Source organism: Schistocerca americana, chromosome 10, assembly GCF_021461395.2.
Source record: "Schistocerca americana isolate TAMUIC-IGC-003095 chromosome 10, iqSchAmer2.1, whole genome shotgun sequence".
NCBI lineage: Eukaryota > Metazoa > Arthropoda > Insecta > Orthoptera > Acrididae > Schistocerca > Schistocerca americana.
The window spans coordinates 62,888,219-62,902,030 of record NC_060128.1 but is presented as its reverse complement, the minus strand read 5'-3'; the positions used below and the strand labels follow the sequence as shown (position 1 = coordinate 62,902,030).

General features: G+C 44.2%; 1 protein-coding gene across 1 annotated transcript in view; it reads right to left on the bottom strand.

Moving 5' to 3' along the window:
* LOC124552671 (membrane-associated guanylate kinase, WW and PDZ domain-containing protein 1) overlaps positions 1-13,812 on the bottom strand; it is a 231,036-nt gene that overhangs the window by 17,521 nt on the left and 199,703 nt on the right. The window contains exons 6-7 of the mRNA XM_047126995.1: positions 5,167-5,279; positions 4,986-5,073 (exon numbers count right to left, since the gene is read on the bottom strand). Of these exons, the coding sequence (XP_046982951.1) occupies positions 4,986-5,073; positions 5,167-5,279 (201 nt within the window). The remainder of the gene's footprint in view (positions 1-4,985; positions 5,074-5,166; positions 5,280-13,812) is intronic.

Here is a 13,812-nt window from a genome sequence, read left to right as displayed (position 1 = left end):
ATAAGATGCCTGTCATCTCGACTGCTAGTGATACGAGGCAGTTGGGATTCAGCACGGCGTTCCGTATTACCCTCCTGAACCCTGAAGCAATAAATTGCTATTTGATAGTCTTGTGTCCTGTCAACAGATGTCGTTACGATCCTGTTCTGCACGGAAGATGGCATCCCGATCAACGGACAGCCGAGTCAGAATGACGTCAGGGCATCTATCAAGCGGGGTAGTGTCTGCAGGATAGAGGGTAGTCCCACATATGTATGTGCAGTATGGCGCAGAGAAAACGCCAACCAGACTCTCTGCGGTGGAAGGCCCTAGGAAGAATGGAAACAGGAGACTGATGACCTCAGAAGTGAAGTCCCATAGTGCTCAGAGCCATTTGAACCAAGAATGGAAGCAGGGCAGTCGCAAACTGATATGGCCCGAACGCTTGATGTGAACCGTTCTGTTGTTCCTCGGATGATGCGAGAGTTTACAGAGATAGAAGCTATATCCGGGACACCAGCACAGGGCCGACTACGTGTGATACCAGAAAGAGAGGACCGTTATTTGGCTGTAAGGGCACTACGGTACCGCCTCAGTACTGCCCTGCAACTGGCATCTGACCTCGCACCATCCACTGGGCGTGTTGTATCGAGGCAAAGGGTGTACAGAAGGCTTCAACAGAGTGGCCTTTACTGTTGGAGACCTGCTGCCTGTTTACCTTTAACGTATCTTCACAGAAAAGAACGTCTAGAGTGGAGCCGTCAACATGCCACCTAGACGTAGAGCAGTGGGCCAACGTTCTTTCCACAGATAATTCTCGATTGTGTTGGAGACTGATTCTGGACGGATTTGTGCCTGGAGAGAACGTGGAACACGATTGCTGGACCCAAACATTGTGGAAAGAGACCGATATGGAGGCGGATCCGTAATGGTGTGGGCAGGGATTATGTTGACCACTTGAACACCACTTTATGAAATTCTGCAGCTGAGTCGGCCAGGTTTAACTGCCGTCAGGTATCGTGACGAGATCTTGGGACCTCATGTGCTGTTGTTGCTAGGTGCTGTGGGCCCAGACTTCGCACTGATGTGGTCCCGGCAGAGGTTCGAGTCCTCCCTCGGGCATGGGTATGTGTGTTTTTCCTTAGGATAATTTAGGTCAAGTAGTGTGTAAGCTTAGGGACTGATGACCGTAGCAGTTAAGTCCAATAGGATTTTACACACATTTGAACATTTGAACATCTTTCTGATGGACGATAATGCTCCACCTCACACAGCACGGATGGTCGATGTTTTCTTGGAAACGGAAGATATTGCACGCATGGCGTGGCCCTCTCGCTCTCCCGATTTGAATCCCGTAGAGCATAGGTCGACGGGACCTGGAGACACTAGATGGTTTCAAATAGATTACATAATGGTAATACAGAGATTTAGGAACCAAGTTTTAAATTGTAAGACATTTTCAGGGGCAGATGTCGATTCTGATCATAATCTATTGTGTATGAACTACAGATTAAAACTGAAGAAACTGCAAAAAGTTGGGAATTTAATGACATGAGACCTGAATAAACTGAGAGAACCAGAGGTTGTAGAGAGTTTCAGAGAGAGCATGAGGGAACGATTGACAAGAAAAGGGGAAAGAAATACAGTAGAAGAACAATCGGTAGATTTGAGAGATGAAATAGTTAAGCCAGCGGAGGATGAAGTAGATAAAAAAACGAGGGCTAATAGAAATACTTGGATAACAGAAGAGAGGATGAAGTAGATAAAAAAAACGAGGGCTAATAGAAATGCTTGGATAACAGAAGAGATACTGAATTTAATTGATGAAAGGAGAAAACATAAAAATGCAGTAAATGAAGCAGGCGTAAAGGAATACAAACGTCTCAAAAATGAGATCAACAGGAAGTGCAAAATGGCTGAGTGCGAATGGCTAGAGGACAAATGTAAACATGTAGAGGCATATATCACTAGATCAAGACAGATACTGAATTTAGAGAAAAAGAGAACCACTTGCATGAATATCAAGAGTTCATATGGAAACCCAGTTCTAAGCAAAGAGGGGAAGGCAGAAAGATGGAAGGAGTATATACAGGCTCTATCTTAGAAGAAAGATTAAGGAAAGGCAAACCTACGTTTCTAGCATTTGTAGACTTAGAGGAAGCTTTTGACAATGTTGATTGGAATACTCTCTTTAAAATTCTGAAGGTGCAGGGGTAAAATACAGGGAGCGAAAGGCTATTTACAATTTGTACAGAAACAAGATGGCAGTTATAAGAGTCGAGGGACATGAAAGGCAAGCAGTAATTGAGAAGGGAGTGAGGCAGGGTTTTAGCCTCTCCCCGCTGTTATTCAATCTGTACATTGAGCAAGCAATAGAGGAAACAAAAGAAAAATTCGGAGTAGGTATTAAAATCCATGGAGAAGAAATAAAAACTTTGAGGTTCGCCGATGACATTGTAATTCTGTCAGAAACAGCAAAGGATTTGGAAGAGCAGCTGACCGGAATGGACAGTGTCTTGACAGGAGGGTATAAGATGAACATCAACAGAAGCAAAACGAGGATAATGGAATGTAGTCGAATTAAGTCGGGTGATGCTGAGGGAATTAGATTAGGAAATGAGACACTTAAAGCAGTAAAGGAGTTTTCCTATTTGGGGGGCAAAATAACTGATGATGGTCGAAGTACAGAGGATATAAAATGTAGAATGGCAATGGCAAGGAAAGTGTTTCTGAAGAAGAGAAATTTGTTAACATCGAGTATAGATTTAAATGTCCGGAAGTCCTTTCTGAAAGTATTTGTATGGAGTGTAGCCGTGTATGGAACGTGCACGATAAATAGTTCAGACAAGAAGAGAATAGAAACTTTCGAAATGTGGTGCTACAGAAGAATGCTGAAGATTAGATGGGTAGACCACATAACTAATGAGAAGGTATTGAATAGAATTGGGGAGAAGAGGAGTTTGTGGCACAACTTGACTAGAAGAAGGGATCAGGTTGGTAGGACATGTTATGAGGCATCAAGGGATCACAAATTTGGTACTGGAGGGCAGCGTGGAGGGTAAAAATCGTAGAGGGAGACCAAGAGATAAATACACTAAGCAGATTCAGAAGGATGTAGGCTGCAGTAGGTACTGGGAGGTGAAGAAGCTTGCACAGGATAGAGTAGCATGGAGAGCTGCATCAAACCAGTCTCAGGACTGAAGACTACAACAACAACAACATGCAAGGACGATGTAATTGAAGGCAATATTATGGAAATGGAAGAGGACGTAGGTGAAGATGGGAGATATGATACTGCGTGAAGAATTTGATAGAGCACTGAAAGAGCTAAGTCGAAACAAGGCCCTGGGAGTAGACAACATTCCTTTAGAACTACTGACAGCCTTGGAAGAGCCACCCCAGACAAAACTCTACCATCTGGTAAGCAAGATGTATGAGACAGGCGAAGTACCATGAGACTTCAAGAAGAATAGAATAATTCCAGTCCCAAAGAAAGCAGGTGTTGACAAAGCAGGTGTTGACAGGTGTGAAAATTACCGAAGTATCAGTTTAATAAGTCACCGCTGCAAAATAGCAGCGGGAATTATTTACATACGAATGGAGAAACTGGTAGAAGCCGACGTCGGGGAAGATCAGTTTCGATTCCGTAGAAATGTTGGAACATGTGAGGTAATACTGACCCTACGACTTACCTTAGAAGATAGATTAAGGAAAGGCAAACCTCCATTTCTAGTATTTGTAGAGAAAACTTTTGACAATGTTGACTGGAATACTCTCTTTCAAATTCTGAAGGTGGCAGGGGTAAAACACAGGGAGTGAAAGGCTATTTACAATTTGTACAGAAAGCAGATGGCAGTTATAAGAGTCGATGGGCATGAAAGAGAAGGAGTGGTTGGGAAGAGAGTGAAGCAGTGTTGTAACCTCTCCCCGATGTTATTCAGTCTATACACTGAGCAAACTTTAAAGGAAACAAAAGAAAAATTTCGAGGATGAATTAAAATCTATGGAGAAGAAATGAAAAACTTTGAGGTTGGCAGATGACATTGTAATTCTATCAGAGACAGCGAAGGACTTGGAAGAGCAGTTGAAAGGAATGGACAGTGTCTCGAAAGGAGGATATGAGATAAAAATCAACAAAAGCAAAACGAGGATGATGGAATGTAGTCAAATTAAATCAGGTGATGTTGAAGGAATTAGGAAACGAGACACTTAAAGTAGTAGATGAGTTCAAAGCCGCACCCTGAGCTGGTGAAAGCATGGCGACTCTGAAAGGGTTATCCTGTCTGATGTCCTTCCTAACGATGCAATGATCATCTCTGAAATGTTTTGTGCTACCCTCATAAAATTGAAGACGCAACTTACGTATGTTCTTCGCCACGAAAATTGAAACGATCTCCTCCTTTTCAATGACAACGCAAGGAATCACTAAAGTCTGTGCACACCAGGGGAACACAAAACTTCACTGGACTGCTCTTCCTCATCCACCCTACAGGCTGCACCTCACACCTTCCGGTTTTCATCTATCTGGCCCAACGAGGGATGAACTGTACAGGAAACAGTACGCGGTTGACGGGGAGCTTGCAGATGTGTCGAGACACTGGCTCGGATGTCGAGCAGTAGACTGGTACCGTGCGAGCATGCAGCCCCTCCCAGTAAGATGGCGTAAGGCCGTCACACTGGACTCAGATTACGTTGAAAGATAGGGTTTTGTAGCCAAAAGAATGGGGAATGGTATGGTGTATTGTAATCCTCAATAAAACCAACCTGCATTCAGAAAAAAAAATCTGATTCATTACTTATTGAATGGCCCTTGTAAATGCGAAACCTGAGGAATTGAAAGTACAGACTGTTGATGCAACAACCCAGTCCATCAAATTTGAAAACGTTCCATTCATTCACAGAACACAATTTGAATGAGGCTGTGTGTGACCGTAGTGAGTGAGGCGTGAGATTTACTCGCAGCTATTGCCCGTGTGGTGTGTTAAGTTGGCACTACTGAACTGTACCTGCTGCTCCTGCTGCTTGGTGGTCACCTGGCGGGACAGCTCCTGGATGTAGTCACTGCCCGACTTGAGCCAGGACCGCGGGCTCGCGCTGCAAAGTAAACAAACAAGGCACGGCGTCAGAGTGTCCGGGCAACAGAGGCCAGCCGGGGCTCGCCTACACTACGTGGGGGGAGCTACACACCTGGGGGGCTCGGAGCGGACGCGGGTGACGTCAGTGGAGGCCAGCGGGTGCCTGGGCGCCTGCGGCGGCCGTCGCCTCGTCAGCAGGGGTACCAACTCCACGCCGCCAGAGTCCTGTGGGCACACGCAACACAGGGCATTTACCTGGGCACTGATGAGGTGCAGGGAATGGCTGTACCTAGTAGAATAGTGCTTCTTTTTGTTGCCCAAGTTTGATCCTTGGTTAACACACTACTGGCCATTAAAATTGCTGCACCAAGAAGAAATGCAGATGATAAATGGGTATTTATTGGACAAATATATTATACTACAACTGACATGTGGTTACATTTTCACGGAATTTGGGTGCATTTGGGATCGCTATCAGGTCGGATTAAGGGAGGACATAGAAGCAATTCAGAGGCGGGCTGCTAGATTTGTTACTGGTACGTTTGATCATCATGAGAGTGTTACAGAAATGCTTCAGGAACTCAGGTGAGAGTCTCTAGAGGAAAGGAGGCGTTCTTTTCGTGAATCGCTACTGAGGAAATTTAGAGAGCCAGCATTTGAGGCCGACTGCAGTACAATTTTACTGCCGCAAACTTACATTTCGTGGAAAGACCCCAAAGATAAGATAAGAGAAATTAGGGCTTGTACACAGGCATATAGGCAGTCATTTTTCCCCCGTTCTGTTTGGGAGTGGAACAGGGAGAGAAGATGCTAGTTGTGCTACGAGATACCCTCCGCCACGCATCGTATGGTGGACTGCAGAGTTTGTATGTAGATGTAGAAAGCAGTATACAGAACAACCACCTCTGCCCGTACTAACGGCCTTGATACGCCTGGACATTGAGCGAAACAGAGCTTGGAAGGCGTGTACAGGTACAGCTGCCCATGCAGCTTCAACACGATACCACAGTTCATCAAGAGTAGTGATTGGCGTATTGTGACGAGCCAGTTGCTCGGCCACCATTGACCAGACGTTTTCAGTTGGTGAGAGATCTGGAAATTGTGATGGCCAGGGCAGCAGTCGAACATTTTCTGTATCCAGAAAGGCCCATACAAGACGTGCAACATGCGGCCATGCATTATCCTGCTGAAATGTAGGGTTTTGCAGGGATCGAGTCGGGTCGTTGCACATCTGAAATGTAGCGTCCACTGTTCAGAGTGCAGTCAATGCAAACAAGAGGTGACCGAGACGTGTAACCGATGGCACCCCATACCATCAAGCGGGGTGACACGCCAGTATGGCGATGACGAATACAGGCTTCCAATGTGCGTTCACAGCGATGTCGCCAAACACGGATGCGACCATCGTGATGCTGTAAACAGAACCTGGATTCATCCGAAAAAATGACGTTTTGCCATTCATACACCCAGGTTCGTCGTCGAGTGCACCATTGCAGGCGATCCTGTCTGTGATGCAGCGTCCAGGGTAACCGCAACCATGGTCTCCGAGCTGATAGTCCATGCTGCTGCAAACGTCGTCTAGCTGTTCATGCAGATGGTTGTAGTCTTGCAGACGTCCCCATCTGTTGACTTAGGGATCGAGACGAGGCTGCACGATCCGTTATAGCCGTGTGGATAATATGCCTGTCATCTAGACTGCTACTGATACGAGGCCGTTGGGATCCAGCATGGCGTTCTGTATTACCCTCCTGAACCCACCGATTCAATATTCTGCTAACAGTAATTGGATCTCGACCAACGCGAGCAGCAATGTTGCGATACGATAAACCGCAATCGCGATAGGCTACAATCCGCCCTTTATCAAAGTCGGAAACGTGATGGTGCGCATTTCTCCTCCTTACACGAGGCATCACAACGTCGTTTCACCAGGCAACGCCGCCAACTACTGTTTGTGTATGAGAAATCGGTTGGAAACTTTCCTCATATCAGCACGTTGTAGGTGTCACAGCCGGCGGGAACCTTGTGTGAATGCTCTGAAAAGTTAATCATTTGCATATCACAGCATCTTCTTCCTGTCGGTTAAATTTCGCGTCTGTAGCACGTAATATTCGTGGTGTAGCAATTTTAATGGGCAGTAGTGTAAGTAAGAGCTCGTACAAATGCACAGCATGTGTTCTTTCGGACACCACACATTCATATAACTGATTCGCCACACCTTCAGTGTGGATGAGCAGCTACACTGGACCACCTGCAGGAACCTGAGCACGGATGACGTTGGCGGGTCTGCAGGCAGGTGGCGCTCTGTGGGAATGAGGGCGGCTGCCCTGTCAGCAGGAGATCCTGGGTTCGAATGTCAGTCTGACATACATTTTGACTCATCGCCGCTGGTTCTGCATAAAATCTCAATGCAGCTAACATCAATACTTCCTTCCCTTTCGTTTCCTTTCTCCCCCTCCCCCCCTCCCTTCAAGCTTCAATTTACGTAACTAAGAACTTGTTTCTGAACTGACATCAGGTCGTATGAATAAAAAAGAGAACATTTTCACACCAAAAGAACGTTCTCAGAGAAAGTTCTCAGTTTCATATGAATAAAAGATTTGAAGGGTTTTCTCTGATGAGGGACTTCTTCCCCACTATCTCCCCGCCTTCTTGAGGAGGTTCTTGGTTTGTGTCGTCCGCCGAATCCAGCACAGAACAGAAAGCGTAATCTTACCTTTCATTCGACTTGCTCAGACAGGTGGTGGTGGTGGTGGTGGTGGTGGTTAGTGTTTAACGTCCCGTCGACAACGAGGTCATTAGAGACGGAGCGCAAGTTCGGGTTAGGGAAGGATGTGGAAGGAAATCGGCCGTGCCCTTTCAAAGGAACCATCCCGGCATTTGCCTGAAACGATTTAGGGAAATCACGGAAAACCTAAATCAGGATGGTCGGAGACGGGATTGAACCGTCGTCCTCCCGAATGCGAGTCCAGTGTGCTTACCACTGCGCCACCTCGCTCGGTGCTCAAACAGGCAAACCATTCTGCGTAGCAGTATAGAACTGGCATCAATGTATTCTGGGAGAGTTGCCCTACGTTTCGATTTTAGTTTCATGTGTAGCAAAAATTATTACGGCGATTACGAACACATTTCGAAAATGCATTTTCTGACGATTCTACCGAATTTTCGACATGCGGGAATATTTTTGTTATTATAGTTAGGTGAGTACATTACGCGAACGGAATCTTAAGAATACATGAAATGCATCAAATTTGTATCTCCTCATAACGGGAATTATCAGAATTTTCTAACTCTAAATAACTTTCGCCAAATATGGCGCGTAATAGTCTCTTCGCGCGTCAAGTACTTACAAGGTCGCCCGGTCGGTTCGTTACGAGAAACACGTCGCCAGGTTTTCAGTAAAGCGCTAACTAATTTTCTTCTGATCCGCCTACTTGTTTCGAACATAAAAAAATGTAATATTTATGCTGTGATGAAGAACAGCTGAAAGTGTCAGTGACACAGTTGTGTACTTCAGTCTTCTGCTACTCCAGTCTGAAAACCTGGGTCTGTTACACAGCACAAAAATGTATTCATTTTCGCTTCGTGTGAAAGATGCCCCACCCCCTTTTTTCATAATTGTCAGGAAGGAAATCCACCATCCATACTGCTTTTATTTTTAAACGTGTATAAAATTCTATAGTTTTTCTCTTCAGTGTTTCTTCGGGCTATGTATATCTTTTTTCTATAAATCATTTTTACTAAAAGAAACTTAGTAAAACTTAACGTCAACAGAACTTACTCAGTGTTACAGAGCTCAGTTAAAAAACGGAGAATGTTCTCCGTTTTCGAGAAACGCTTCTAGTTTTGCCCATACGAAATCGGAGAACGTTCTTCGCATTGAGCAACTTCCCCACCCTTATAGTCAACCTGAGAACATTCTCGGATGAAGAATCTTCTCCGACTCGCTTCACTGATGCGAAATTCCGAAAATAAAGCAGATTCTGAGTTTTATTTGTACGACCCATTATCTCCAACTTAGTTTGTAGTTCCAAAATGTTGCCTAGAGGTTTATGTTCTTAAAGTGGCGGTCATCCAGTGTAAAACTTGATATACAGGGTGGGCAAGAACTCTACTGACAAATTTTCAGAGGAGATAGCAAGTGTCAAAACAAGACAAAAATGTGTAGTATGAGCTCTTGTTCATCTTCACTACTGTGAAACACATCTCTTCTACTGAACGAATTTTGTTGGCAACCGTCACAGTGTGGTTTGAGTTTGTGTTTTGTTTATGCTGTCATGCCTCAAGGATGACACAGACTGACTCATAAAATTGTAAGTACAGTCAAAAAGTAATTTAATCTAAGGAAACTTTTGCTCCAAAAAGTGGTATCTTACCTAAAAATAAGACAATACGATAATACTGTAATATATTAACATATTTGCAATCAATGTATATGACTTATCGTATACGTAAAACTAAAATGTATTACAGACCACTGAAGATGTTAACAAATAAAAAGAAGCAATACGGATATGGCACAAAACAAACAGCCTTCCATTTAGTTGCGTTAGACGCATTAGATATAGAATATATACATAGAATATAGAAGCAACTTAGGAACGACGAAAAACTGAAAAAAAGGCGAAATCATGATACAATATTGGTCAGTTAATGTCTGATAATAAATATCGAATTTACAACTAAATAAAAGAGAATGGTACCAGGGATGTTTTAATCAAGGACCTTGGAATTCATAACTTATACGCTATATATTCATCTACCATCAATATTTTTCATATCTGGAAATGATTTATGCTTAGTACTACTCGGATATCTGCTAATGTACAAAGATGAATTCTTGAGAATTGCATCATACATGGTTTAGGAAACCGATGCCCAGGCATGCAACGGATTTTTAATGTTCAGTAGTAACCTAACATTACTGGTACGTGAATATTAATATTTTTAGCAAATATCTTCTGGCTTCATTTCCCAGCTCACTGAAAACAGTGGATTTAATCACATGAAAGTGTCATTTCATATCGTTAAATGAAAAAGGTAGTAGCCATATTTATATTAATAGTATACGAGGGTCACTCCCCAAGAAATGCACACCATTTTTGTAAAAATACAGTTTTCATTCTGCATGTGCGAAAGTTTTACAGTGTGTAGATACATCCTTCCCGCTTGTTTTCAAACTTAGTTCAACCTGTTCCCATGAGTGGCGCCGTCACAGCATGATTCAAGATGGCTGCTACACTTGATGTTCGTCACAAGCAACGTACTGTCATAGAATTCCAGTGGTGTGAAAACGAGACAGTGGGAAACATACATAAGAGGTTGAAAAAGGTGTACGGAGATGCTGCTGTCGGTTGCAGTACAGTTAGTCGGTGGGCAAGCAGGTTACGTGATGAAAGCGGGCACGGCAATATTGAGGATTGTCCTCGCAGCGACAGGCCTCGTACTGCACACACTCCAGACAGTGTGCAGAGAGTTAACGAGTTGGTGACTGCTGACAGACGCATCACTGTGAACGAATTGTCACGCTACGTTGGGATAGGGGAGGGAAGTGTTTGCAGAATACTGAAAGTGTTGGCGTTAAAAAAAGGTTTGTACCAGGTGGATTCCCAGGATGTCGAAAGTGGCTCACAAAGAAACAGGAAAAACGGCATGCAGCGAACTTTTGGAACAGTACGAGAATGGTGGAGATGAATTTCTTGCAAGAATTGTGACAGGTGATGAAATATGGCTCCATCATTTTTCACCAAAGACGAAGAGGCAATGAATGGAGTGGCATCATGCAAATTCACCCAAGAAAGAAAAATTCAAAACCACACTTTCTGCTGGAAAACTTATGGCTACGGTGTTTTTCGATTCTGAAGGACTCTTGCTTGTGGACATCGTGCCAAGTGGAACCACCGTAAATTCTGATGCATATGTGACGACACTGAATAAAATCCGAGCTCGACTGTCGTGTTTGACCACATCGGCAAAAGCAGAATGTTTTGCTGTTGCACGACAATGAACGGACACATGTCAGTCAAAAAAACCATGGAAGCGATCACAAAACTCGGATGGACAACACTAAAACACCCGCCTTACAGTCCTGACCTGGCTCCGTGTGACTACCATCTCTTTGGGAAACTGAAAGACTCTCTTCGTGGAACAAGGTTTGAAGATGATGACTCCCTTGTGCACGCTGCCAAACAGTGGCTCCAAAAGGTTGGTCCAGAATTTTACCGTGCGGGTATACAGGCGCTGGTTCCAAGATGGCGTAAAGCAGTTAAGAGGGATGAAAATTATGTGGAGAAATGAAGATATTGTTCCTAAAGGATGTGTCTTCACACTGTAAAACTTACAAACATACGGAATAAAAAAATGGATTTTAAAAAAAATAGTGTGCATTTCTTTTGGAGTGGTCCTCATAGAAAGTTGTACTTTGCAGATGCTAATGATAAATCCTTACCTTTTCCATGTTACAGTAATGTACCTTCCAAACAACTATTGACTGCCTGACTAATCAATACTTTGAGATACACACGGAGCTGACAAAGGTCATGGGATACCCCATCTGCTAACATCATGTCGGATCTCCTTTTGTCCAGTGTAGTGCTACAACTCAACATGGCTGGGACTCAACAAGTCGTAGGAAGTGACCTGAAGAAATAGTGAGCCATGTTGCCTCTATAGCCGTCCATAATTGCGCAAGCGTTGCTGGTACAGTATTTTGGGCACAAACTGAGCTCTCGATTATGTCCCATATATGTTCGATGGGATTCATGTTGAGTGTTCATTCACTCGAACTGTCCAAAATGCCTCATTGACAACTTAGGTCATATTCAGATGAGATCAGATTAGTTTTTCGTCCCATGGATCCGTGCTGAGGAGATCATCGTGGATATGTAACATGTCAATTTTTTAAAGGTGAAACAACAATACTAATAGTATGTGTATATACAATACATCATTTTTTAAGCTGAAATAACAATATTAATAGTGTGAGTATATACAATACATCATTTGTTTCTATTAAAAATTCGTCAATGGAGTACAAGGAGTTGGCCACTAGTAAGTCTTTCAGGCTCCTTTTAAACTGATCTTTATTTGTAACTAAAGTTTTTATCTTTGCCGGCAAATTATTAAAGACGAGTGTTCCTGAGCAGTGGACCCCTTTTTGAACTAAAGTAAGTGCTTTTAAGTGCTTGTGCAGATCATTTTTGTTCCTGGTATTGTACACTACTGCCCATTAAAATTGCTAAACCAAGAAGAAATGCAGATGATAAACGGGTATTCATTGGACAAATATATTATACTAGAACTGACATGTGATTACATTTTCACGCAATTTGGCTGCATAGATCCTCAGAAATCAATACCCAGAACAACCACCTCTGGCCGTAATAACGGTCTTGATACGCCTGGGCATTGAGTCAAACAGAGCTGGGATGGCGTGTACAGGTACAGCTGTCCATGCAACTTCAACGCGATACCACAGTTCATCAGGAGTAGTGACTGGCGTATTGTGACGAGCCAGTTGCTCGGCCACCATTGGCCAGACGTTTTCAGTTAGTGAGAGATCTGGAGAATGTGATGGCCAGGGCAGCAGTCGAACATTTTCTGTATCCAGAAAGCCCCGTACAGGACCTGCAACATGCGGTTGTGCATTATCCTGCTGAAATGTAGGGTTTCGCAGGGACCGAACGTCGGGTAAAGCCACGGGTCGTAACACATCTGAAATGTTAGGTCCACTGTTCAAAGTGCCGTCAATGCGAACAAGAGGTGACTGAGACGTGTAACCAATGCCACCCCACACCATCATGCCGGCGGATACGCCAGTATGGCGATGACGAATACACGCTTCCAATGTGCGTTCACCGCGATGTCGCCAAACACTGGATTCGTCCGAAAAAATGACGGTTTCCCATTCGTGCACCCAGCTTCGTCGTTGAGTACACCGTCGCAGGCGCTCCTGTCTGTGATACAACGTCAAGGGTAACCGCAGCCACGGTCTCCGAGATGATAGTCTGTGCAGCTGCAAACGTCGTCGAACTGTTCGTGCAGATGGTGGTTGTCTTACAAACGTCTCCATCTGTTGACTCAGGGATCCAGACGTGGCTGCACGATCCGTTACAGCCATGCGGATATGATGCCTGTTATCTCGACTGCTAGTGATACGAGGCCGGTGGGATCCAGCACGGCGTTCCGTATTACCCTCCTGAACCCACCGATTCCATATTCTGCTAACAGTCATTGGATCTCGACCAACGCGAGCAGCAATGTCGCGACATGATAAACCGCAATCGCGACAGGCTACAAGCTGACCTTTATCAAAGTCGGAAACGTGATGGTACGCATTTCTCCTCCTTACACGAGGCATCACAGCAACGTTTCACCAGGCAACGCCGGTCAACTGCTGTTTGTGTATGAGAAATCGGTTGGAAACTTTCCTCATGTCAGCACGTTGTAGGTGTCGCCACCGGCGCCAACCTTGTGTGAATGCTCTGAGAAGCTAATCTTCTTCTTCCTGACGGTTAAATTTCGCGTCTGTTGCGCGTCATCTTCGTGGTGTAGCAATTTTAGTGGCCAGTGGTGTATGTATGAACTGAGCTGTTTGTTGGAGAAAGAGATATTTAGGACAAATTTAATTAAGGAGTAAATATACTGAGAGGTTACGTATACCCAGTTCTTTGAAGAGGTTTCTACAGGACGTCCGTGAATTTACTCCACAAATAATACGTATTACACGCTTTTGGATCTGAAAACGTTTGTTTGACTTGAA